At 37.9% G+C, this 26777-nt stretch overlaps 1 protein-coding gene and 1 pseudogene across 1 annotated transcript; both read left to right on the top strand.

Moving 5' to 3' along the window:
• Nucleotides 1-2473: 2473 nt before the first annotated feature.
• On the top strand, nt 2474-5853 carry LOC137712221 (uncharacterized; annotated as a pseudogene).
• Nucleotides 5854-16095: 10242 nt separating this feature from the next.
• On the top strand, nt 16096-26506 carry LOC137712220 (protein LURP-one-related 11-like). Its single transcript, XM_068451336.1, has 3 exons — nt 16096-16600; nt 18745-18750; nt 26397-26506. Exons 1-3 carry the CDS (start codon nt 16096-16098, stop codon nt 26504-26506), a joined length of 621 nt encoding a protein of 206 aa, XP_068307437.1.
• Nucleotides 26507-26777: the final 271 nt, after the last annotated feature.

Here is a 26777-nt window from a genome sequence, read left to right as displayed (position 1 = left end):
CTTTCGCTCCAAAAGACTCCAATTTGCATCTTCTTGCACACTTTGGCCTTATAATCTGAAAATACACAAAAGTGGCCTTAAACACTAAAATAACTAAATAAACACAACATAAATGCACGAGAACAAGCTAATTAAGTCGCATGAATATGCTCCTATCAGTACCTCAGAAGTCCAGTGATGGACTCAACAGCTTTGGGCGAAGGTGGATTAGTGGAGTAGTGGTGCCACCATCACACTGTTCTGGTGCAATGGGCAAAGTCCGAGCGACTCTGTTGGTATAACCGCGCCTGTTTCAAAAGGCACGAGATCTGATTTTGATATAGACACAATTAGATTCCTCATAAGTCTTGAACTTCCTACAATCTAGGAATTGATGTGCGCCGCAAGTACTCACAACTCCTAAGAGGGTGCATTATCTACTTCTAGATATCATGTAGGAATCTCTAGGCTTTAAAGGAATAAATACACTCATCTAGGGTTTGTCTTTGGTAACACAATCTCAATACTTTAATTCTCCTGTCCACTACTTATTAACTTGTCAGATAGCTTTTGTCCGGCACACACACCCCCCATCTTAGGCTTACACATGGTTCTCTGTTTTGCAGGTTGTTTATTAAAATTTAAGTCATTTCATTAAAGTTTAAACTCTTTTCATTAAATTAAGTTATTAGATGGTTTTTGGTTAATAAAAAGTTTGGAGAAACCATTTTCATTAAAGGTCCTTGTTTAAATGACTTGGCCTAAATGACATCGTTTGAGTTAGATTTTTTTTTTTTTTTTTTTTCCGAATATATTGATATTTTTACACTAAAGAGAGGGGAGTTTGGCTAAGTCATAGAAGTAAACCAGACCGACCCTTTCTGATCCGGTTTGATTTTTAACTGGTTTTGGGCCTAAGCCCATTTCATTCCTTTTTCTTTCCTTTGTATTGGGCTTTAAAGGAAATGAACTCACATTTAATTATCAACCCATTAATCATAATTGATGATCTGCATTCAGTTAGTCCAAGAAGCAAAAAATCAAATTCTAAATCAAGATAAATACCAAATCAAAATGGTTAAACAGACAAAGCAAATCCTTTTCAAATACCAAAATGAGATTGCAGAAGATAAAGTCTTAATTATACAACCCAATTCAAATTTTAAAAACTGAAAGATCTTCCCTGTTGAAACCAACAGAAACATGAAGAGGAGTTTGTGCCATCTGCATTTAAGGAAACAAGGATTCATTAGAGGATAAGATAACCTTATTTGAATATTCATATTCAATATAATGACACTATCCAACATAATTATCGCAAAAAATGATAAAGGAAATGCCCTGCCGTTTTACTAACCGGAACTTCAAAGATAACCACCTAATCTCATCTATCTTTATTCCTTTCTTGAACTACCTCTTCTCTAGTTGGAAAAACTAAGGCTCATGAACTGACCAAAGAAAAGTAAATGCCTCCAAAAAACTACATACTGTACGGGATTGGATCTTCAGTTTAGCCACGCTTACCATCTAGTTTGGTGTTGAAGAACATTGTGTGAATCCTTGAAAAGGCTCGGGAATATCTGGAACAATTAACAGATGTGAAACGGAAAGTTCAAATTTTTTTAAAGAACTTTAAACTCGTTTTCGAACTAGTAAACAACCTTGGATAGCCAAAATTCATCACATGTCATAGCAAAGCAATGCGTATTACTTGTCGGATAATTTCCTTTCTAAAAAGGTAATACGGGTTCAATTCAGAGCTCGAACGACAAAGTTACAAATTTCTGATATGCCATTTTTTCGGATTATGATGTTAATTGGCTAAACGTTTAATTAGGGATTAATTAAATTATTTTCAATTTACAGATTATTTCAAACAGTTGTATTTGTTTGAATTTGAATCAAACAGTTATCCCTGTTATGAAACGGCATCAGATTGCCATATACTTCTAATGTGCATATGCATTCATAAGTCAATTTGCATTACTTATTCATACAAATTTCCTACGAGAGAAACTATTAGATGATATGGGGTGACTGATGCTGCATAGACTGATGGTGCATAAGTCAGGGTGACTGATGCTGCATGAGTCACCCCACTAATACTGCATATGGATATTAGACGATATGTGGTGACTGATGCTACCAGATTTTATGTTCCCTCTTTCAATGGGATTCTTTATTAAGTCTAATCCCTTAATTTGAGGAAGATTGACATCTAGATGACTTGCTGATAGTTGTGTGCTAGCTACTTGTTGCACTCCCTTAATTTAAGGAGTGATATCTTTAGGGTTTACTGGGTTAGTAGGATTTGCCAAGGTAGGGTTGCTTATAACCTTCTACCTCATTATATATCCTCCCTTGTACATTCAATCAATCTATGAAAAATACATTGAAACTTAAAGCTAAAATTTTCACATGGTATCAGAGCGGGTTCTTTCGTAACCTGGTTCTGCCATTCTTGCTGCTGCGTTATTCCTTTCATCTTGGATCCATGGCTAAAGAAGGTTCAGTAAATCGCGATGAAGAAACTCAGCATAGCCTCTCCCCAAATTTCTCAAATGTTGAGGTTAATACCAAATCAACGTTTGTGTTCAATTCTCTTTAACGAGTTCAATTATCTTCCTTGGTCTCGAGTTGTTTCACTAGCTCTTGGAGGCAGAGGGAAATTAGGGTTTGTCAATGGAAGCGTGGTGGCTCCAGATGGCTTCTCGTCAACATACAGTGCATGGCTTTGCAAGGATCAGCTTGTCATGTCCTTACTCTTCAACACCATGGAGAAACATGTTGCTGAGATTTTTAGCTGTTACAATTTGTCACTTGATCTTTGGAAAGCCTTGCAGGATATGTATGGAAATCAAAATAATTATGCACGAGTTTTTCAATTTAAGAAAGGCATTGCTAGTGCCCAACAAGAAGGAAAGACGTTTGTTCAACACCTTAGGAGTCTCAAGGCCATGTGGAATGAGTTAGATGTTTATCTCCCTCATACCACAAACCCTACCACTCTCTTGAAACGAGCTGAGGAAAACAAAATCTATCAGCTGTTATGGAGTTTGAACTCTGAATACGAGGACCTAAGGAGTCACATATTGATGAGTCAAGATTTGCCCACCTTCAACAATGTATGTGCAACTATTCAACGAAAAGAAGCAAGGAAGAAAGAGATGAATGCTAAGCACATATCAAGATTGACTGAGACTTGTGCATATGCCTCAAACTACAAGAACTCAGAGGCAAATGGGTACAAGGGAAGAAATACACACCTAAAATGCAAATACTGCAATGGTGTTGGTCATGTGGAAGACAAGTGTTGGGAACTTCTTCCTGAACTCAAGCCTAAATTTAGCAAAGATAGGAAGATGATACCAAGATCCTCACAACAATTTCACTCTCAACCCAAGGCTCAACTTGCTAATGCTTACTCTCCTACTGTCTCACAAGGATCCATGGAATTCATTGCCAATCCATTGTCACTCATCAATGAATTTGTAGCCTATCTTCAAAGTAAGGGATATGGAGGAGGTTCACAACATCAAGGTAAGGATGACGGTAGTCATATAGCTATGTTGGGACAGTTTGCCGGCTTTCTTGCTGGAAATGAGAAGGTATCACGAGAGGAAGCACCAGGTATACTTAAAGCCTTCATTATTGCCCTATTGACTAGTACTGAAAATGATTGTTGGGTAATAGATTCAGGCACCACAGATCATAGGACAAACAAAGTCACAAACTTGCATCATTTTAAACGTTTTTCAAGTCCTTCACATGTTTCAGTTGCAAATGGAAAAAATGTCTTAGTTTTGGGCAAAGGGCAAGTAACCTTATTCTCACACAAAACACCCTTCATTGCCTTATATGTACCAACCTTTCCTTTCCAACTTTTGTCAATTGAAAAAATCACAAACACCCTAAATTGCCATACTATTTTCTCACCAGATAATGTAATTTTTCAAGATGTTCTCACCATGAAGATGATTGGTGAAGGGGTTTTCATAAATGGTCTTTACTACTTGTGCAAGAATGCTGACTTTTCTCAGGCTCTTCAAGCTCAATCGAAGTCTATAGATGAAAACGAACTTTGGCATAAGAGATTAGCTCATCCCTCAAAAGTTGTCTTGTCAAAACTATTTCCACATTTTTGTAAATCTCATCTTACTTGTGATACTTGTCAATTTTCTAAGTTTACTAGACTACCTTTTGGTAATTCAATGTCTAGGACAAGTAAACCTTTTGAAATGGTACACATTGATGTATGGGGACCAGCAATTGAATCAATGGAAGGTTTTAAGTATTTTGTTCTATTTGTTGATGACTTCTCTCGAATGAGTTTTTTTATACCTTATGAAATCAAAGAATGAAGTCCTAAACATTTTCAAAGACTTTCATCTACATGTTCAAACTCAATTTCAATCAAACATTAAAGTCTTAAGATCTGACAATGGAACTGAATTTCTATCCAACAACATGTTTCAATACATAAGTTCTCAGGGCATCATGCATCAAACCAGTTGTGTAGGAACTCCCTAACAAAATGGAGTAGCCGAGGGAAAGAATAGGGATCTTTTAGAGAAGGCTCGTGCGCTTATGTTTCACTTGAATGTTCCAAAGCAATTTTGGTCATTTGCAATCCTCACTGCCATTTATCTCATCAATCGAGTCCCAAGTCGAGTGCTGGAGTTCAAATCTCCTCATGAAGTACTCAAAGGTAGAAAAATTGATTTGACACACCTCAAGGTATTTGGATGTGTTTGCTTTGTTCACATTCAAGCCTTGAATTGTAACAAATTAGACGCCAGGACTACTAAGTGTGTGTTTATGGGTTACTCTTTCACCCAAAAGGGATATAAGTGCTTTAATCTAGCCACTAAGAAGTGCATTGTGTCAAGAGATGTGAAGTTTGAAGAAAACTGTCCTTATTTCACTTCCAAAGGAACTACTACAAGTCAGGGGGAGGAATTATTTGAATTATTTCCATTCCCTCAGAACTTTAATCTTTTTGTGTTGGAAGAAAACTCAATCTCTGTGATTTCTGATGGTGAAGAAGTGCAAATTGACTCAGTCATGGCTAGCCCAATTCCTACTAGTGAAAAGAATGATGAGTATCACTCTGATCACTCTCAACCTCTCACAGAGCCTCAAGTGATTAAAAGAAATCCTCCTCAAACAAGGAAACCTCCAACTAGGTTGCAAGATTATGTTACTTATGCCTCACGACACCCTATCACTGAAAGCATCAGTTTTCGTGAGTTCTCTACATCTCATGCTGCATTTCTTAGTGAAATTGATAAACACTATGAACCTAAAGTTTCCGAGAAGCATCACTCTTCCTACAAATGGAATCAAGCCATGGTAGATGAGCTTCATGCATTGGAAGAAAATAACACCTGGAGTTTAGTTCAACTAGCACCAGAAAAAAAGGCTGTTGGAAGTCGTTGGATTTACAAGATCAAATTCAAGGCTGATGGTTCTATCGAGAGACATAAAGCTAGACTTGTAGCTCGAGGTTTCACCCAAACCCTTGGGGTAGATTACAAAGAAAAATTTGCACATGTGGCCAAGATGAATTTTGTTAGGGTTTTACTTTCAGTTGCTATAAATTGTGGGTGGTCCCTCTATCAAATGGATGTGAATAATGCTTTTCTTTATGGAGAATTACAAGAAGAAGTGTATATGCAGCCTCCTCCAGGCTATAATGGTCTTGAAGACAACATGGTGTGTAAATTGTACAAGGCAATATATGGATTGAAACAATCCCCAAAAGCTTGGTATGCCAAGCTCAGTTCAGTACTCGAGAAAGTTGGTTTTATGCGAAGTAATGCTAATTCCTCACTATTTGTAAGAACTGGTACCAGTGGGAGACAGTGCTGTTGAAATTGAGGCACTGAAACATTCACCACATCAAACATTTGCTATCAAATATCTGGGGCGACTCAAGTATTTTTTGGGTATTGAAATGGCAACATCTTTAAAGGGGCTATTTCTACATCAACGCAAATATGTACTAGATCTTCTTTAAGAAGCAAACATGCTTGACTGCAAACCTACCATCACTCCCGTAGATTGCAAACTGAGGCTCAATACAGATGGAGAAACCATGCATGATGTGAGTTATTACCAATGGTTAGTAGGGAAGCTTATATATCTCACCATCACACGTCCAGATATCATATATGCAGTGAGCTTGGCAAACCAATTTATGCACTCTCCTACTGTTGATCACCTTCACATTGTTAAAAGAATTTTGCGCTACCTCAAGGGGTCAATAGGGCAAGGAATCATCATGCGTAATAATAAGTCCACTACTATTAGTGGCTACATAGATGCAGATTGGGCAGGGAAAACACTTGATAGAAAATTTACCACAAACTATTGTACATTTGTGGGGGGCAATCTTGTTACTTAGAAGAGCAAGAAGCAACAAGTAATTGCTCGTTCCAGCGCAGACGCTGAATATCAAGCCATGGCAGCCATTGCCTGTGAACTTATCTGGCTTAAAGGGTTTCTTTCAGACTTAAGGTTCCCTATTCCGTCCTCTATGTCCCTTATATGCAACAATCAAGCAGCCATGCACATCGCTGCCAACCTTGTGTTTCATGAAATAACCAAACATATGGAAGTGGACTGCCATTTCATTAGAGCTCAAGTTCAAACTCAAGTCATACGGAACATCTTCACACAAAGCCATGATCAACTGGTGGATCTCTTTACCAAGGCACTGGCATCAACTCCATTTCATCATTTTTTGGGCAAGCTTAGCTCAATTAATCTCCTCGATCCAACTTGAGGGGGAGTATAAGACGATATGGGGTGACTGATGTTGCATAAGTCAGGGTGACTGATGCCGCATATGACTGATGCTGCCAGATTTTATGTTCTCTCTTTCCATGGGATTCTCTATTAAGTCTAATCCCTTAATTTAAGGAAGATTGACATCTAGATAACTTGTTGATAGTTTTGTGCTAGCTACTTGCTGCACTTCCTTAATTTAAGGAGTGACAACTTTAGGGTTTAGCAGGTTAGTAGGATTTGCCAAGGTAGGGTTGCTTGTACCCTTCTACCTTATTATATATTGCCCCTTGCAAATCCGCAAGCTTCTACCTGCAAGCTCCTTTAGTTCATTGTGTTTGATATTTTATTCTCTGTGTTATATACATATCTATTTTGTAGTATAATTTTGTTGTATTAGATTTTATTTTCATTAAATTAATTAATATTGATTGTTGGTCCGCCAACAATATTGAATAGAATTTATGGATTAACAATCAGTAAATGTTGTGGGCGTCAGTCGCGCTAAGAATCCTCATACTGAAAAGCTAGAGAAGTTCAAGAGTGTTGACTTCAAGAGATGGCAACAAAAGATGTTGTTTTATCTCACTACAATGAACTTGCCGCATGTTGTCAAAGAGGAAGTTCTGAAGGTTGATGAGAATCCAATGACTAAGGAAACTTTGAGTGCTATCGAGGCATGAGACCATTTTGAGTCCTATTCTAGGAACTATATTCTGAACGGGTTGGATGATAATCATTATGATATTTATTCAACTTGTAAGACAACCAAGGAGTTATGAGAATCACTAGAAAAGAAGTGCAAAATTGAAAAATCCAGTTCGAAGAAATTCGTGATTAGCAAGTTTCCGAAATTTTCCATGGTTGATTCCAAGCCTATCATCACCCAAGTCGAAGAACTGCAATAGTTAATTTATGAACTTCATGCTGAGGGCTGTGAGATCAATAAGCACATCCAAGTCAGGGCAATTATAGAGAAACTACCACCGGAAGGACTTTAAGCTATATATACCTCAAGCATAAGCTCATAGAGACGAAGATGGAGGATCTTATTCTTAGGCTCCATGTTGAAGAAGATCACAAGAAGGGTGACAAGAATGAAGTGTCTGCCTTCGAAGCCAAAACCAATTTCGTTGAGGCAAATGTTGTTAAGCCAAAGAAAACTTTCTAGAAAACAAAAGCAAGGGAAAATTTGCCGCTCATGGACCCAAGGGCAAGAAATTCAAGATATTTAATGTCTCGTGATATGTATATGGAAAACCAGGCTAGATGTCAATCCAAACAACAACCAAGCAAATATAACTGACGATTTTGCTGCTGTTGTTTGAAAGACCAATCTGGTTTCTAATATCAGTGATTGGTGGGTTGATACAAGTGCAAATAAGCACATATGTGGTGCCAGAAACATGTTCTCTGATTACCATCCAATTTCCGGTGGTGAGAAGCTGTATAAAGGCAATGCTGCTGCATTTGTCATTTAAGGAAAAGGCAAAGTGGTATTGAAATTTACTTCAGCAAATAACTTAACCCTGCAAGATGTGCTTCATGTTCCAGAAATTTGGAAGAATCTCGTGCCAGGCCCTGTGCTGATTAATAGGGGCGAAATTTTGTTTCATGGACACTGCAAATCTGCAAGCCTCTATTTGCAAACTCCGTTAGTTCATTGCGTTTCATATTTTTATTCTCTATGATTATTTATGTATCTATTTCATAGTATAATTTTGTTGTCTTAGATTTTATTTTCATTAAATTAATTGATACTGGTTGTTGTTCCGCCAACATCTCAAAATGAATACTCAATTAACTCAAATTAGTAGCATGCTCATCCAAAGAAAAGAAACTCTCATACCCGTCATCATTATGTAGGGTCATTTTTGAGAGTGTAAGTTGATTAGTGTAGAATATTGCTAACAATAAAAAAAATTACAAATATTCAGTTAAGCTATGTTATGGAAGGAGACCCTAATTATGCCAAAGATTAATTATTAAGGCAAGCCACGTACAACCAAACATGCGTCTCATTTTCCCTTTTATCCTTTTTTTCTTTATTTATTATTTATTTATTTATTTATTTTCCTTGGAATATACGTAGCTTAATAAGGTTCGTTAAAGTACGTAGTCGCACGTTCGCAGGCAACGCCACACAATCTGAAATTTTAAAAGGATCATCGACAACAATAACAAAAAGGATCTTTAACAAAGAGATGACCGCGTGACACCAATTAGACTATTAATATTCAATAATAAAAAATTATGATCAAGACTTAACTAGAAACAAATAACTCGAACAATAATATATGAAGAAAGCGGCAAGTCCATGGTAGCTAGCCATGTGATGTGCCATCACCACCATCCACATAATGTCAAAATCCCCTTGAATAATTAATGTCTCTAAAAAGCCTAGAAGAAGTCAAAATATGTCGAAGATAACTCTAACGTGTAGTAGCTCACTAATCAGCATATACAGTCAAGGAACCTCTTGATTAATAATGTTCATGGTTGTGGGTTTATAACTAATATAAATTATTTGATAAAATAACATATAACTGAATTTAAATATTTATTACAATTTATATGCACAAATCGCATATCAATACATTATTTATGGAATCACATGCACACATGGTGTTTGTTGATAAAATTAATGAGACTTTAGAACAACGCAAAATATTAAGTTTGTGACATTCGTAAGGTTGCTCCAGTCACCTATTAAAGGTCATATGTAGAGAGAGAAATAAGAGAAACAAACACAAGATATACGAGGTTCACCCCAAGTTGGACTACGTCCACAAGGGTAAAGGAGTTCTCATTAATAATGTACTATGTACGTGATACAAAGGATTATGATCATTAGTGAATTCTAATAATGGATTGGGTACAATAATGGTAATTAGGGATTAATTGTAGGAGAATGGTCTCCTTTTATAATTTAAGGAGAGTTGCATGCTTTCATCTGTGGTCAATGTGGGACTCTAGAAACTCTTGTGCTAACCTCAAAATAAATCCTTCAGTGGGTTTATGAAGGTATGAAGTTGACTAATACTCGGTAGTTTCAAGATTAGTGAAGTATGGTATAAAAGATTTCTTCGAAGAAAAGACAAACATTTTATATACGAACACATTAAGGGTTTTTCTCGTTTGAAGAGAGTATAAATCATTAGTTTGATTGAAGTGATCGCATACACACCAAGTATCCACTTCCGCAAACTAAAATTAAAGGTGTTGTAGCAAAAATTGGCCATGATCTACGGAATTGACGAAGTTGTCCCTACAAAATAATTTAAACATCTTTAGTTAAGGTGGAGAACCAAGCGTGATGAAAGAGAGAGAGGGGGGGGGTGGTGGTGGTAAGGTTTGGCCAATGAACCTCCCATGTCCCATGTCTAAGTCAGTTTCTCTGAAAAGAACGTGAGGGTATTACAACTAAATTAGGGGTAAAGTTTAGGGACTATTACAGATAACCCTTATCAAATTTACCTTTAATTCCCTTTCCTTATGTCCTTTCCATAAGTAGAGGAGCTTGGTAAAGTCATAATCAACAGCTCGAATCTTCTTCTTGGTTAAACTGCACGTGGAATGAATGTAGGCCTCGCCAATTTAACAAAGACATTCTCACCTCTTATGAATAAAATACCTTTCTCATCTCTTTCCTCCCATATGGCCAACGATCATCCTCTTTTAATCCAACTGTACTGGTATGCTTCTTCGAGGTTTACTAGTAACCCATTTTCCAATAATAGGTATTTTACTTCAAAGAGAGAAACATTTACCATATGGATGAAATCTCATGTAATGCAAGGAAAGGGATGCACTGCGTTTGATGAAAATGGCGAGCTTGTTTGTCGTGTCAATGATAACTACGACAACAAGCACGTGATGGAGTTTTCAACTCCCATTGTCCCACATCGGGAAATAACAATTTGTCAAAGGCCTTTATATAGGTCAAGTCCTTTTTATTAATGATTAGGTGTTGGACCATTTGGAATAAGGATTGAGGTTTGGAGCATTAATTGTGTAGATTAGGCTTGATGATTATACTATAATATTAATATTAATTAATCAAGACAAAGGCCCTTGGGGCAATTGGGGGGCCAAGGGATTAAAATTAATTTGATCAATTAGTTTTAATTTCAAATTAAGTTTTTAATTAAATTAATTAAAAGCATTTTGATTAATAGACACGATTCTTTGGAAAGAGTTGTATAGCTTTAGATACATCCAAAAGGTGTTTGAAGAGGTATGAAAGAGCCTATATAATTGGGGACACACCACGATCGACATCAAGGCGTGCTGGCCGTCACGCGAAGGTGACGTAGCCATGTGCACAGTGTAGAAGCAATAATAATATAAAAATGAGAATAAATAAAAACCAAACTAACTAGAGCACTAAATAAGATAAGGTGCAAAACGAAATAAGTGTGAATTCACAACCAGAGCGCAAGTAGCCTAAGTGCAGTCCAGCAGGACAAATACTAATTATACAACACCCAAAGCTGACCATACAATGGTGATAATCTGTCAGAGCTGCCGTGGATTCCTCACAAACCACCAAAAAGAACTCCTAACTATAACCTGGAGGGGCGCAAAACAGAAAGTGTGAGTGGGCAAAAACAAAACTTTCCAAAACCATTTTAATTACCAAAGATAGTAACCCTTCGCCGTAAAACCTGTATAATTTCCCAGAAAATAAAATATATATATATCTATTCCACAACCATGCTCAGAATAGCAAAATTCACAAATATGTCATGTCGAATATCTCAGCATAAAAAAATATGTAAGTTAGGTGATATAAATCAATGCAAATGATATGTCAGCCGGAATCACCTAAAGTGACCTATATGGCTGAATCTAGAGCTCATCCTGTAGACATCGAAATTTCGCTGAAATGAATGTTGACCAATAATTAAAATTTCAACGCTCACGTGTCTCATAAATTTTACATGTAACGTGTGACTCAACGAAAAGTCGAAATAAATCGAAAAAGTCAACAAATAGGACACGTGTCAATACCTGGCAGAAATGATTTATTTCATCTGATTATTTAAATCCAAAAATCAAGTATTGGAATTCTATAAATAGGAAGCCAAGACATTCATTTTGGGAAACCAATTCACATCACACCAAAACCTTGAAGCTTTGAAGCTCTAAAGCTCTAAAGCAAATCCCGAAGGATCAAGAAAGCCCTTTTCGTTCTTCTTCAAATTCTCTTTCAAGATCAAGCCTCGACGACCCTTGAAGAAAGTGTTCATCATTCATCATCCATTCATCCTAAGATCAAGCCCCAACAGCCCTTTGGATCAACAACATCAACAGATCCACACACCCGTTCTTCAAGATCAAGCCCAAAAGCCCTTGATTATCCATTCATCAACCGTTCATCCTAAGATCAAGCCCCAGCGGCCCTTTGGATCAACAACATCAATAAATCCGCATAACTGTTCATCCCTAGACTAAGCCCTGACGGCCCTTTGGATCAACATCCCATCCACATATCTACATTTTACGAAGATAGAATCAGAGGATCAAATTGTAAAAGAGATTGTAACCCCAAAAGCAATACAAAATATTATTTTGTACACGTGTTCTTGTTTCAGGAAAATTCGTGTTTACAAATTTGGCACGCCCAGTGGGACAATCTCTACTTCTTATCTCTTTCTCCGTTCAAGAAAACAAAAGCACACCTCTAAAATCAATGGCATCAAGCAAGGGACAAGCCGTTCTTGCAACCACCAAGGGAAGAAGCCTGAGCACTTCCGCCACGAATGGAGCATCCATTGGCGCCACAAAAACTCCTCAACATGCCGCTTCAAAGTTGGTACCACTAAGCGAGCAAGGGGAGCATCAAAAGCCTGAGTCCGTCATCAACCTGACCTTGTTGGGGGCACCAAAGCATGTTGCTGAGGCGCACAAGATGACATCCCAAAATGGCCAATGGGGTTCTTCGTCAGCACCCTGGATGTCTGAAGGAAAGTTGTGTCTATTGGTTGCATAAGTCATGACCATCAGCGTTACCTCTATTGAAGAACAACTAGCTCAAATAAGTGAAGCAATTGTAAGGCTCACAAGGATCACGGAGGAGAAAGACTTGTAAATCACCGCACTTATCAACCGATTGGAGGCTCATCATGACGAAAATGTTGACCGCGACCCGAAGGTTAAGCCACTAAAAAGAGAAACCGACGAAAAAGATGAGCCTCTGGTGGAGAAAGATGTTGAGAAGCTGAAGCCAGACCAAGCAATGACGCTCATGGGATCTCTTTCCATCCAGCAGCTTCAGGGCATATTGCCAACACCATTAAAGCACAGGTGGGAAACACTTCGTGAGATGCACTGCTATACTCAAAGCCATACACCAAGATGATTGATAGCTTGTGTATGCTGGGACAAAAGAAGACTACCTCGTCAAGCAGTTCGTGCGCTCGCTAAAGGTAACACCTTTGACTGGTACATCGACCTCGAGCCTGAGTCTATCAACAGTTTGGATCAGCTAGAAAGGGAATTCCTTAACCGTTTCTACAGTACTTGCCGCACTGTGAGCATGCTAGAGTTGACTAGTACGAAACAGTGGAAGGATGAACTTGTCGTCGACTATATCTATAGATGGCGTTCATTAAGTCTGGATTGCAAAGATCGGTTTTTTGAAACCTTCGTCATTGAGATGTGCGTTCAAGGCATGCAGTGGGGACTACACTACATCCTTTAAGGTATTAAACCAAGAACCTTTGAGGAGTTAGCCACCCGCGCCCATGATATGGAGTTAAGCATCGTCTATCATGGGAAGAACCGATCGCCGACTACAAGAACGACAAAGTTTTAGGGCCAAAGGTAGATAAGGCTACGTGGAAACCACCAAGGAAGCAATGACGGTCAACATAACTCCAGTCAAAATCTCTACACGAGGCAAGGCGATTCAAACTGAAGCTTTTCGTGATCAAGAGATGCGTAGACCCACTTTGAAGGAGCTTGAGGAGAAGACTTATCCATTCCCCGACTTTCATGTGGTTGCCATGTTGAAAGACTTGCTTGACAAGAAGGTGATCAACCTACCTGCGTGCAGACGGCCGGAAGAGATGAATCGTATTGACAGCCAAGGTACTGTAAAGTCCACCGCTTCATCAACCATCCGACGGAAAAGTGCTTCGTGCTAAAAGATCTCATCATGAAGCTGGCTCAGAAAGGAATCATCGAGCTAGATCTTGACGATGTGGTGAAGTCGAATTGTACCACCGTCACTTCTGGCTCTTTCAACTCAAAATCTTCACCTCAACTATTGGGGCATGCTCCAAAACCATGTCATTCAAGTCAGGTGAAGTTGAAGGATGGACTCATGTCACTCCAAAGAAAATGCACAAGAAGCATACGTCTCCTCCACAAGTTCACCAATCGGAAAGGGGGCAAAGCAGCTCTCGTCAACCTCCAAAGCTACATGAAAGTGTTAAGGATGATGAAATAGTGACACGAAGATCGTCCGTTGCCATCACGATGCGTGATTTCTTCCCCAAAGACTTCTTAGTACTTTTATTTAGAAGTTATGTCTAACTCAGGGGGAGTATCTTGAAGCATACTCACATGATCTTAATATACTCTTTTTCCCTACGATTAGGAGCATTTTTCCCATTGGATTTTTGCTACCTAACTAGGTTTTAATGAGGCACCCATCCCGGGATGATCATACTTTGTTGAGTTCACTACCTTCGTCCAGTTTGATGAGCGTTTCAGACATTATGCATATTTTTCTTACTTTTCTCCTTAGTCTATGGGTTTTCCCCATTCCTTGGGTTTTACCATAGCAAGGTTTTTGTGAGTTTTTACAAATGCATACTTCAAAGTAAATTTGAGACTCGCGATCACCCATTGTGCCGATGACTTCATCAACTATTCTACCTTATCCGCTGAAGAATATGATGCGATGGTTTGTTGAGTATTTACACACTCAAGGGGGAGTGTTGCAGTCATATTTAGAATAGGAATGTGATTATGTAAATCCTAGGGAATATAGGAAAGTATTATATATTCCTATTAGGATTAGATTACCTATTAAATGTTGTAATCCTAAAGGGAAAGTTTTTATCTTTTCTACTACTATAAATAAAGGCACAATGGGGTGAATCAAACACACATCACAATTACACATCTCTCTCTCTCTTCTTCTCTCTATGCCGCACTTTCTCTCTCTATATGGCCTCCATAATTGTTCAATAAATTATACCTACAACATTATATACATTATTTGACAAGCACCTCAATAGTTTGGAGTTCGTGGAGAGAAAAAGGAAATTAGAAAAAATCCATGAGTACTTGGAGTAGGAAATATGATTAAAGTAGTAGAAGAACACTAAAAAGAATTCAGAAATTAATCGAATTAAAAAAAGAACTGAAGTACCTTTGGAGATTGGAATTTTGAATACTCTCTTTTTTGGTTTTTCCGATTGTTATTAAACATTAGGAGGCGGCCTAGCTAACAAAATTTGTGGAAAGTAGCAAAAGTAGCATCGACCAAGAAAAAGATACATGCAAAGTAGCAAACACCTCCTTTAATTTCCTTGTTCTTTTTTACCTTTCTAGGTAACATTCATGTCTTCTTTCCATGTAAGCCTTAGCTCACCTTTGGCAGGCATATATAGTCACCCAATGCGACAAATAGCAACGTGACACCCTCCACAAATTCAATAAGTTCTTTAATTAATTTTTTGAGGGATTAGATCATTTTTTGTTCGCTAACAAGATAGCCACTCAATTATCCTAATCAGCAGAACTCTACCCTCAGTTTAGGCCACTTGATACTATGATCTAGTAGTGATATTTCTACTCGCTGATAAGTGGGAGGTCTTAGGTTCGATTCTCACCAAATGCAAATTTGAACCACATTTTTGCTAGCCTATTTTGAGGCTTAGCTAATTATCCCACCCTTTTGGTATAAATAATATCGATTTGTTCAAGAAAAAAAAATCCCTCGCTTAGTTCCTGAAACATAACATTATATGCAATGATTTTTTGCTATTAAGAAATTGGACGCTATATATAAAACCTAGACCCGACAAGTTCCTTTATAATACTCTTGAAAGCCTAGAAGAAGTCAAGTAATGTCGATGATAATTTATTTTGTAATATATATTAGTTTTCATATAATTTTCTGTGCACATATAATAAACGTGCAACGGAGTTCTTGGATGACCAAATTAAACATTTTTATTCGTGTTCGTTTCTACTTTTCAGTACTGATCACAACGGACTATAAATTACTAACATAATGCAAACCTCACCTCAAACATCTTACCATACCCCGGAAGCCAAAAACTAAAGCTCTCTCGGCTGTACTCCTAAATGGCCAAGGTTCATCCTCTCTTAACAATCAATAGTAGTAATCGTGATGATGCTTCATGTTCTAATAATAGGTATATGACATCAAAGAGAGAAACATTCACTATATGGATGAAATCTCTTGTGATGCAAGGAAACGGATGCACCACTTTTGATGAAAATGGTGAAGTCGTTTATCGCATAGATAACTACGACAACAAGCACAGCAACGAAGTTTATCTCATGGATCTTCGCGGCAAGCTTCTCTTCACTGTTTGTGAGAAGAAAGTTTGCAGTTTCCGAAGATGGGAGGGCTATACAAGCAACAATATTGGTGGCAATAAGCCATTGTTTCGAGTGAAAAAGAGTTTTAGATCAATTCTTGGAAATAAGGAGTCTTCATACAAAGTAACGATGAGATCTGATAGCAATTGCTACAGGTTAGAGCGTTTGAATGGCGAATCAACAGCTTTCAGAATTATGGATAACAATGGAAGAGTTGTAGCAGAGGCTAAGAGAAAGCAGTCAAGTTCATGATAGGAGCATATTCATGCGACTTAAATGGCTTGTTCTCGTGCATTTACGTTATGTTTCTTTAGTTATTTTAGTACTTTAAGCTATTTTCGTGTGTTTGTAGGTCCAAAGGGCTAAAGGAGCAAAAAGATGCATTTTGGAGACTTTTGGAGCACTTTTGGGCTAAGGATGGATAGCTTATGCTTGGAGCCAAAGTGTTGGACGAAATTGAAGACCTAATTGAAGACCAAAGTGTTGGAACCTTGTTCCCTTTAGTTTTAGGACATTTAAACCTTTCCTACTCCCATTCATCAACACATGCATCCACATGCATTCACCCTTTAAACCATTAAATCCACATGCTTTCCTATTCAATTAAATCAGCCACATGCATTCATCATCATAACCTAGCTGTCATTCCACTTCATTGCACATGCATCTTCAAATAAATCAGCCATTCCACATGCATATTCAACCTAGCTGTCATTGCACATGCATTCACTCTTTAATTCACATGCAAAACATCCCATTCCATCTCCCATCAGATTTCCATCATATTCACATGCATTCCATCCTTTAAAACATTGCACATGCACTCCCTTTAATTAATTAAGCCACATGCACTCCCATCCATTTCATCATTGCAGCCAACACATGCTTTCACATGCATTTTCAGATTGTCCTCTTGCACATGCAGCCACATATTCATTGCACATGCAATTCCAACCCACATGCATCCTTTAATCATTCAAACATGCAGCCACATTCCCTCCTAGCTGTCATGTTCCCCCATTTCACCTATAAATAAGCATCCATTGCATACACATTTCATTCATACACCCTTCCATATTCCAGAAATTCGTCAAAACCTCTCCACACCCTCATTGCAGCCACCAAAACACTTTTCTCCTCCATTGCAGCCACTCCAACCACTCCCCAAACCATTCACACCATCAAACTATCCTTAGACCTTGTGCTACAACGAAGAGGAAGAGAAGAGTGCCTAAAACGTTCATACAATTCAAGTTTGAGTTGTTGGAATGTTTAGGTGTTTCTTTGATTTCAATGTTTAATTTCAATACTCTTTGTTTTGTACGTATGAGGAATGGAAGAGAAGAGTGCCTAAACGTTCATACAATTCAAGTTTGAGTTGTTGGAATGTTTAGGTGTTTCTTTGATTCCAATGTTTAAATTCAACTAAACCCCCCTTGGCTAGGGGGGGGATTCGAAATATATGTTTATGCTTGCATTTTGATTTGATTACTTCTAATTGCGTTTCATAAGTTGTGGATTCAATTTGTTTAACCGTTTGATTGATAACTTATTTATGTATGTTTATTGAGAATGCGCGCTTAATTTTCATGCATGAATATGACGCTAGAATATAAGTGAGTTTCACCTAATAGTTACGAACTTATATTCGCAAGTAGTGGAGGTTGCTTATAAACAATCGCGTTAAACAAATTCTTGGCATAAGTTTCATGCAATCATAGTAACGAATGCCTCGTCAACACTTATAATTTTCATAGAGCGTAATGATTCTTGCTTGTACCTCTTCTATGCATTCATGTTGAGGACTTGTGGGGAATGTTTTGAATTGTCGCATGCATCATCCAATTCAATAACGTTAGGAAGATTTGAAGGTTAATTAGTGCATCACGGTTAACTTGGGGTGTTGAGTATCATGATTTATTGAAATGCAATTGGAAATCATTTCATTATGCAAGTATAACATGTATGGAGATGAACCCCTTAGCTAGGTTCCCATCCATTCATTTTCATCAAATTCATCTTTACTATCTGTTTTAACTTAGAATCTGTACATTTTATTTAATTTCATCAAAAACCAAATCCCCCTTTACTTTATTGTCCATTTTAGTTAGAAAGTATCTTATTTTGTGTTTCTAAGTATTTTTAATCAATTTATTACCCAATTTCGTCCAAATTCACCAAAGTGCTCAAAACTGCCCAGAAAGTGATTTTAAGGCAGTTTTGAGTGTTTTGGGTGATGTTTGAGTCTTTTGGTTTGTTTTAATGTTTTAAGTGTTTAGTTTTACATTCTTTGAGTTAGTTTAGTGTTTTATATTGTGTTTTTACGTTCTTGAGTCAAGTTATTACTTAATTTCGTCCAAATTTGTGTTTGTGCTCAAATCTGCCCAGAAAGTGGTTTTTAGGCAGATTTGAGTGTGTTTGTGTTGTTTTGAGTCTTTTGGTTTGTCTTAGTGTTTTAAAGTTTAGTTTTGAATTCTTTGAGTCTAGTATAGTGTTTCATATTGTTATTTTACGTTTTTGAGTCAAATCCAAGTGGTTAACAATCCCTCCTAATCCCCGGTCCAGAACGATCCCTACTTATACATATACTACAATTGACAAAAAGAGGGTTTAATTTGTGTGCGTATAAATCTCGCATCAAATTTTGGCGCCGTTGCCGGGGATTAGAAAATTTGCTAATCCCTTGGATTGTTTGTTTCTGTATTGTCTTTTAGATTTAGTTTTTATTTGTGTTTTGTTTGTTAAGAACAACATGGCACTTGATAACGCTTCTCTTTTGTCACAGCTCATGGAAAGGTCCCAAATGCAAAGAGTTGATATATCTAATCTTCAATCAAGGAATAACGTGTTTTCCAATACTTACAATTCGGATTGGAGTGATCATTCAAACTCTATGTGGTGGGAACCTCAAAATGCTCAACAAGGAGGATATTGGCAGCCACCACAACCTCATATTCAATATGCCCAACCAAACTCAAGTTCGTCAATAGATTATAATCAAAAGCTTAATGAATTAATTTGTTTGGTGCAGGGCTCACAAAATCAAGACAATGAGGCTCAACAAGAAGGATATTGGCAGCCATATGAGGAGTTCTATTCAACGCCTATGCAGCCACCACAAAGGTTGGACCACTTGGATAAGCAAATTGGGCAGATCGCGGAGTTCGTAGGACAGTTTCGAGACCAAGGCGAACTCCCTAGTTCAACCATTGCAAATCAGAAGGGAGAATTTGAAAACACCAATGCTATCATGTTGAGAAGTGAAAAGGAGGTTGGAACGGACCCTCAACCATCAAAATCAAATCACAAGGAAGAGGAATACACCCAACCCACGGAAAGGGTGGAAACACCTTTACCGGAGGCACCTATTGCTCCTATGCCGTCTAATACAGGTATGGTTGTTCCAAATTTCATTATTTTTAACCCCGTTCCAACAAGTATCCCTATTCCTTGCAGATTCATGACTTCCAAGGAAGAAGAAGGTGAAAAAGACATCTTGGAAGCCCTTTCAAAGGTGACAAGTAGGGAATGTCATGAATTCATCAAAGAGGACGTTCTTGAAACCACAAAATCCAAAGAAGTTAAATTTGATGACATTGGACAAGTCATAACCATCACTTGCAATCTGGCCAAGTCCAATATCCCTGAAACTTTCAAAGGAGTGGTGTTTGTCATTGAGTTCTTGTCGGACAAAACAAGTAAGTTTTTTTCAAATTCCTTTACATTTTATACTAACTTGCTGTTTTTTATGAATCAGGCACCTACACTAGAATTCAAACCATTGCCGGTTCACTTCAAGTATCACCTTCCATTCAAGGACCAATTCCATGCCGTTTGATTTTATTTATGTTAATAAAATAAAAAAAATAAAAAAAAAAGAGAGAAAGAAAGATACTAAACATAGAGAAAGGTGGAGCTTCACAAAGGTTGTTTGCGTGAAGCCCCACTACGAGGCGCAGAAGCGGAAGGCATAGAAGCGGGAGGCATCGGAGCGGAAGCCATCGGAGCGGGAGGCATCGGAGCTAGAGCATTCCAGGCCTCAATACTTGGCCAAGCGCTGGATGACCCAGGAAAAAGGTGCCTCTGGAGATAAGACGCAAGCCTTTGACGGTCACTGTGAATTCGACCCTCAGATTCTTGCAGCTCATCAAGCTTCCTCTTCATCCCCGACGAATAGTTATTTGCAAGCACATGCAAACTTCTATTCTCGTACTTAAGCTGCTGGATCTCTTGCTTAAGTCTTTCCACCTCTGCCATCAACGATTCCACTTGGCGGGACCGAGCAAGCAGGCGTTGGCCCATGTTGGACACAGAACTCGCACACTGAACACTAAGTGCGAGGGACTCTTGAACGGCTAACTCATCGGACCGTCCTGACAGCAGCCTACTATCTTTCGGAGTGAGGAGGTTTTTAGCTACTATTGTAGCTGTTGTGGCGTCCTGCATCACAGGGTCTTCACCTGAAAGAGGACCGTTAGAAGATAAAAAAGAAGGGCGCCATACATTACCTTGACGGGGCGCAACCGGATCGCTGCTGAGACTCAAATCTAAGCTAAGGTTCGATGAGTTTGCCATTTTTTTCAAAAGTGTTCAAAGAGAAGGGGTGGATGGAGTTAAAATTTCACAAAGGGCCGGAGTCGAGTTTCAGGAATGAGAAATCTTCAGAGTGTGTGTGTTGGGGTGATTGATAGCTCTATAAAAAGCCAAGACGACGCGTCCACCGATTCAAAGAGCCGGATTTTCCGGCGTAATTTAGGCGACGCTCCCTCGGCTTTTCAGAAAACGCGTTCAACTTTGTCAAAAGATTTCTGACAAAGCTGAAAACACGTGGAGGCCATCATCGCATCTACACATCTTTAGCCGACAAGCGCAAAGTTCGGCGACGCTTTCTCTGCTTTTCAGAAGATGCGTGCAGCTTTGTCAAAAGGAGCCGCATCTGCACTACCACGTGTCGTTCAGAAAGCGAAGGGGCGTCGTTCAGAAATCGAAGGGGCGCCTGCTCAGAAATCGAAGAGGCGTATTCAAAGATCGAAGAGGCGTCACTATTTCAAAGAGCCGGATTTGCGGGATCAAAACGTTTGTCGACAAGGGTAAAAAGTACCACCACTTGATATTATCTCTATATATGTCGACCTTCGTCTTTTATGGCAAGGCAAACCTGAAGAAAATGCCCAACTCTCCCTCACCTCTGAGGGCGCACTCCCAGCAAAGCCTTTCAAAATACTCAATTCTTTCTTCTTCCCCAAAGATGATACCAGATGCCTGGAGTACATATGACCCAGGAGGAAACGGCGGATTGAAGCATGTGCTGATTCATTCACCGCTTCTTCAAAGCAAAGGTATCTCATATCATCAAGGTCAAAAGCAAAAGTATCTCATATCATGCTCTTTCCCTGTCTTTTTCTTTGTCCTTGTTCTTACTTGCATGGCAAAGTAAAAGAAGCAATCAGCCGGCACTTGGAGTCAGTCTTCCGATCTGGAGCCAACGGCCTGGAATCTATTCCTGATTGCTTACCTAGCGTTGCTCTCGAGTAGTCATCTTCAACGGTTGTTACACTTCCAGAGAAGGGACCACTCCTGCAAAGATTGAACAAAGAAACAGATAACAGGAGGAAGCTCAGACCTTCGGGGGAAACCAAAAGAACCATCCTGCTGCCCAGTTCAATAAGTAGCACAAAGGAAAATCAACGATGGGCAGAAACCAGTTCAAGAGTAAGCCTGTGGAATCACAAAGATCAAAGCCTCAATGCAATCACCAAGGAGAAGAGGGAATTTACACTCCATAACCAGATTTGCGTCCCTAAACTCTTCTCTTTGTTAATTACATTACGCCATGTTTAATATGTTTAGTTGCTTTTTGTGTGTTTACTTATGTTTTGTGTGAATCTATGCTTAAAACATTGAGGACAATGTTTGATTTAAGTGTGGGGGGGTAACTAAAGTGTTTTGATGCAAATTCGTGGGATTTTATCACCCATAACTTCAAATGTTGTTCCTTGCTGTTTTAAGGTGTTTTTAAGTTGTTTTAGAGTGTTTTAGTATGTTTTGTTTTATAACTCCGAAAATCACATAAAAATTTGAAAAACATGTTTCGAAAAGCCTAAAAAGAGTATTTTGAGTCGTTTTTGTGTGTTTGTGTCTTAGGGTACCTTCCAACACAATGATAAGGATTTGGTTTGTAATTGCATGACTGTTAAAGAGAGTTATAAACATGGATGAAAGTTTGATTTACTCTTGGTATATGCTTGGTTATGGTTATAATGTATGACTTCACATGCAATCATAAAAGAAAAATTCGTTTTTGTAACATGCTTGAAGGAAGAAACTCATAATAACGCTACATCCCTGTGAGACTCGAGCCATTACTTTCTTTGGAGAGTTATTTTCTGTGATTCTTTGTTTTCTAAAGTTGTTGCATGATCTCATTATCCTTGCTTGGTTGCTACTTAGAATGCAATTGTATCATGATAGAACTAAATGCTAGAACTTATATCCGTTTCATTCAAAGCATGACATTGAATTGCATAACATATATCAAGATGAAGTTGTGTAGTTGCCACCATAGCCAAATAGCCTTACTTCCCATATTTCGTATATGTTGTAAGTTTTAACCCCGTTGAGCCTTGTTTAGCCCATGTTCTTTGTTAACCCATATCATCCTCACCTAGCCTAGATTAGGACCATCCGTACCCTTGTTCTTGAAGCATAGTAAGCATGACGGATAATGAATTCCTTTTGATTAATATGTTGCAGAAAATAAGTGTGGGGGAAGGGATTTTTGTGTGTATGTATGTGCCTAAGTCTTAAAGGAGGCACGGGAAAAAGAAAAAAAATGTGAGAAAAAGAAGAAGAAAAGAAAGAAAAAGAGTGAAAATAAGTGAGAATGGACTCACAAGTGTGATTGTTGAAGAAAGGGCCCAAAAAGTTGAATATGGCCCTAAGTTTTGTGACTTCCCCTTGGGTGTTCAAAGTTGACTTCTGCGTTCTAAAGGGAATTCTAAGTACCTAATTCAATACTTGCTCACTATTGCTTTAAGAATGTTTGCTTATCCTTCACCTTTCATTGTTAGCCAATAGCCTAGCCTCGTTACAACCCTTTGACTTCTATCTTGATTGTTATGTGTTTCAATTTGTGGAGTTTGAACTTGGTATAAGCTTATGGTGTCACTGGTTCTCGCTTCTAAGTAGTAGCATTCCATTCATGAGATCATACCTAAACATGCTTATTAACTCCAGAAATTGCTCTCTTTATGATACATATATGTGAGTGTTCGTTTTCATGTTTACATCAATCTTCTCACATATAACTAGTGTAGGGTGTGAAGTTAGAAAATCTGTGTGAAAAACGAGAGTACATCTAGTAAGGAATTGAGGGAATTCTCTAAGGCATGTTACTACATTCAAAACATGGTTTTAAATGCTTAATTGTGAACTAGTATGTGGTGACTATGATTAAAAATGTACTTAAGTGTAAAGATGGCTAAAATCTGTGGGAATAATGATTTTTAACTTGTCATGTGCTTTGGAAATCCCTGAGACGATTGTTGGAAGGTATAGGTTGTGTTTTGTTCGTTTTGTTTTGTTTTTGGTTTCTTTTGTTTTGTTTTGCTCGAGGACTAGCAAAAGATAAGTGTGGGGGTATTTGATAGGAGCATATTCATGCGACTTAAATGGCTTGTTCTCGTGCATTTACGTTATGTTTCTTTAGTTATTTTAGTACTTTAAGCTATTTTCGTGTGTTTGTAGGTCCAAAGGGCTAAAGGAGCAAAAAGATGCATTTTGGAGACTTTTGGAGCACTTTTGGGCTAAGGATGGATAGCTTATGCTTGGAGCCAAAGTGTTGGACGAAATTGAAGACCTAATTGAAGACCAAAGTGTTGGAACCTTGTTCCCTTTAGTTTTAGGACATTTAAACCTTTCCTACTCCCATTCATCAACACATGCATCCACATGCATTCACCCTTTAAACCATTAAATCCACATGCTTTCCTATTCAATTAAATCAGCCACATGCATTCATCATCATAACCTAGCTGTCATTCCACTTCATTGCACATGCATCTTCAAATAAATCAGCCATTCCACATGCATATTCAACCTAGCTGTCATTGCACATGCATTCACTCTTTAATTCACATGCAAAACATCCCATTCCATCTCCCATCAGATTTCCATCATATTCACATGCATTCCATCCTTTAAAACATTGCACATGCACTCCCTTTAATTAATTAAGCCACATGCACTCCCATCCATTTCATCATTGCAGCCAACACATGCTTTCACATGCATTTTCAGATTGTCCCCTTGCACATGCAGCCACATATTCATTGCACATGCAATTCCAACCCACATGCATCCTTTAATCATTCAAACATGCAGCCACATTCCCTCCTAGCTGTCATGTTCCCCCATTTCACCTATAAATAAGCATCCATTGCATACACATTTCATTCATACACCCTTCCATATTCCAGAAATTCGTCAAAACCTCTCCACACCCTCATTGCAGCCACCAAAACACTTTTCTCCTCCATTGCAGCCACTCCAACCACTCCCCAAACCATTCACACCATCAAACTATCCTTAGACCTTGTGCTACAACGAAGAGGAAGAGAAGAGTGCCTAAAACGTTCATACAATTCAAGTTTGAGTTGTTGGAATGTTTAGGTGTTTCTTTGATTTCAATGTTTAATTTCAATACTCTTTGTTTTGTACGTATGAGGAATGGAAGAGAAGAGTGCCTAAACGTTCATACAATTCAAGTTTGAGTTGTTGGAATGTTTAGGTGTTTCTTTGATTCCAATGTTTAAATTCAACTAAACCCCCCTTGGCTAGGGGGGGGATTCGAAATATATGTTTATGCTTGCATTTTGATTTGATTACTTCTAATTGCGTTTCATAAGTTGTGGATTCAATTTGTTTAACCGTTTGATTGATAACTTATTTATGTATGTTTATTGAGAATGCGCGCTTAATTTTCATGCATGAATATGACGCTAGAATATAAGTGAGTTTCACCTAATAGTTACGAACTTATATTCGCAAGTAGTGGAGGTTGCTTATAAACAATCGCGTTAAACAAATTCTTGGCATAAGTTTCATGCAATCATAGTAACGAATGCCTCGTCAACACTTATAATTTTCATAGAGCGTAATGATTCTTGCTTGTACCTCTTCTATGCATTCATGTTGAGGACTTGTGGGGAATGTTTTGAATTGTCGCATGCATCATCCAATTCAATAACGTTAGGAAGATTTGAAGGTTAATTAGTGCATCACGGTTAACTTGGGGTGTTGAGTATCATGATTTATTGAAATGCAATTGGAAATCATTTCATTATGCAAGTATAACATGTATGGAGATGAACCCCTTAGCTAGGTTCCCATCCATTCATTTTCATCAAATTCATCTTTACTATCTGTTTTAACTTAGAATCTGTACATTTTATTTAATTTCATCAAAAACCAAATCCCCCTTTACTTTATTGTCCATTTTAGTTAGAAAGTATCTTATTTTGTGTTTCTAAGTATTTTTAATCAATTTATTACCCAATTTCGTCCAAATTCACCAAAGTGCTCAAAACTGCCCAGAAAGTGATTTTAAGGCAGTTTTGAGTGTTTTGGGTGATGTTTGAGTCTTTTGGTTTGTTTTAATGTTTTAAGTGTTTAGTTTTACATTCTTTGAGTTAGTTTAGTGTTTTATATTGTGTTTTTACGTTCTTGAGTCAAGTTATTACTTAATTTCGTCCAAATTTGTGTTTGTGCTCAAATCTGCCCAGAAAGTGGTTTTTAGGCAGATTTGAGTGTGTTTGTGTTGTTTTGAGTCTTTTGGTTTGTCTTAGTGTTTTAAAGTTTAGTTTTGAATTCTTTGAGTCTAGTATAGTGTTTCATATTGTTATTTTACGTTTTTGAGTCAAATCCAAGTGGTTAACAATCCCTCCTAATCCCCGGTCCAGAACGATCCCTACTTATACATATACTACAATTGACAAAAAGAGGGTTTAATTTGTGTGCGTATAAATCTCGCATCAGTTCAGGAGTAGTTTTTGGAGATGATGTCCTTACATTGGTAGTGGAGCCTCATATGGATCATTCCTTTATTATGGCTCTTGTCACTGTTTATGGCTTAATAAGAAATCTAATATGACTCGTACATGAGTGGAATCAATTCCTTTATTTTGACCAGTTTTTGTAGTGATCGATAGATGTGGTTCAAAGTTTTGTTTTTGGTGGGAATTCAACCCATTAATTTGTGTGTTATATTTGTAAATACATGAAACTGATGTAATTAAAGGAGATGCTTAATCAATACTCATTTTTCAAATTTCCTCTCTTCTTGTTGGCTGCACATTATTTCGTTTTCCAATTTAATAACTAAATTACTTATCTTGACTTCTACTTATATGTCAAGCTATAGT

This window comes from Pyrus communis, chromosome 13, assembly GCF_963583255.1.
Source record: "Pyrus communis chromosome 13, drPyrComm1.1, whole genome shotgun sequence".
Taxonomy (NCBI): domain Eukaryota; kingdom Viridiplantae; phylum Streptophyta; class Magnoliopsida; order Rosales; family Rosaceae; genus Pyrus; species Pyrus communis.
The sequence above is the reverse complement of the archived record's forward strand: the minus strand, read 5'-3'. Positions and strand labels throughout refer to the sequence as shown.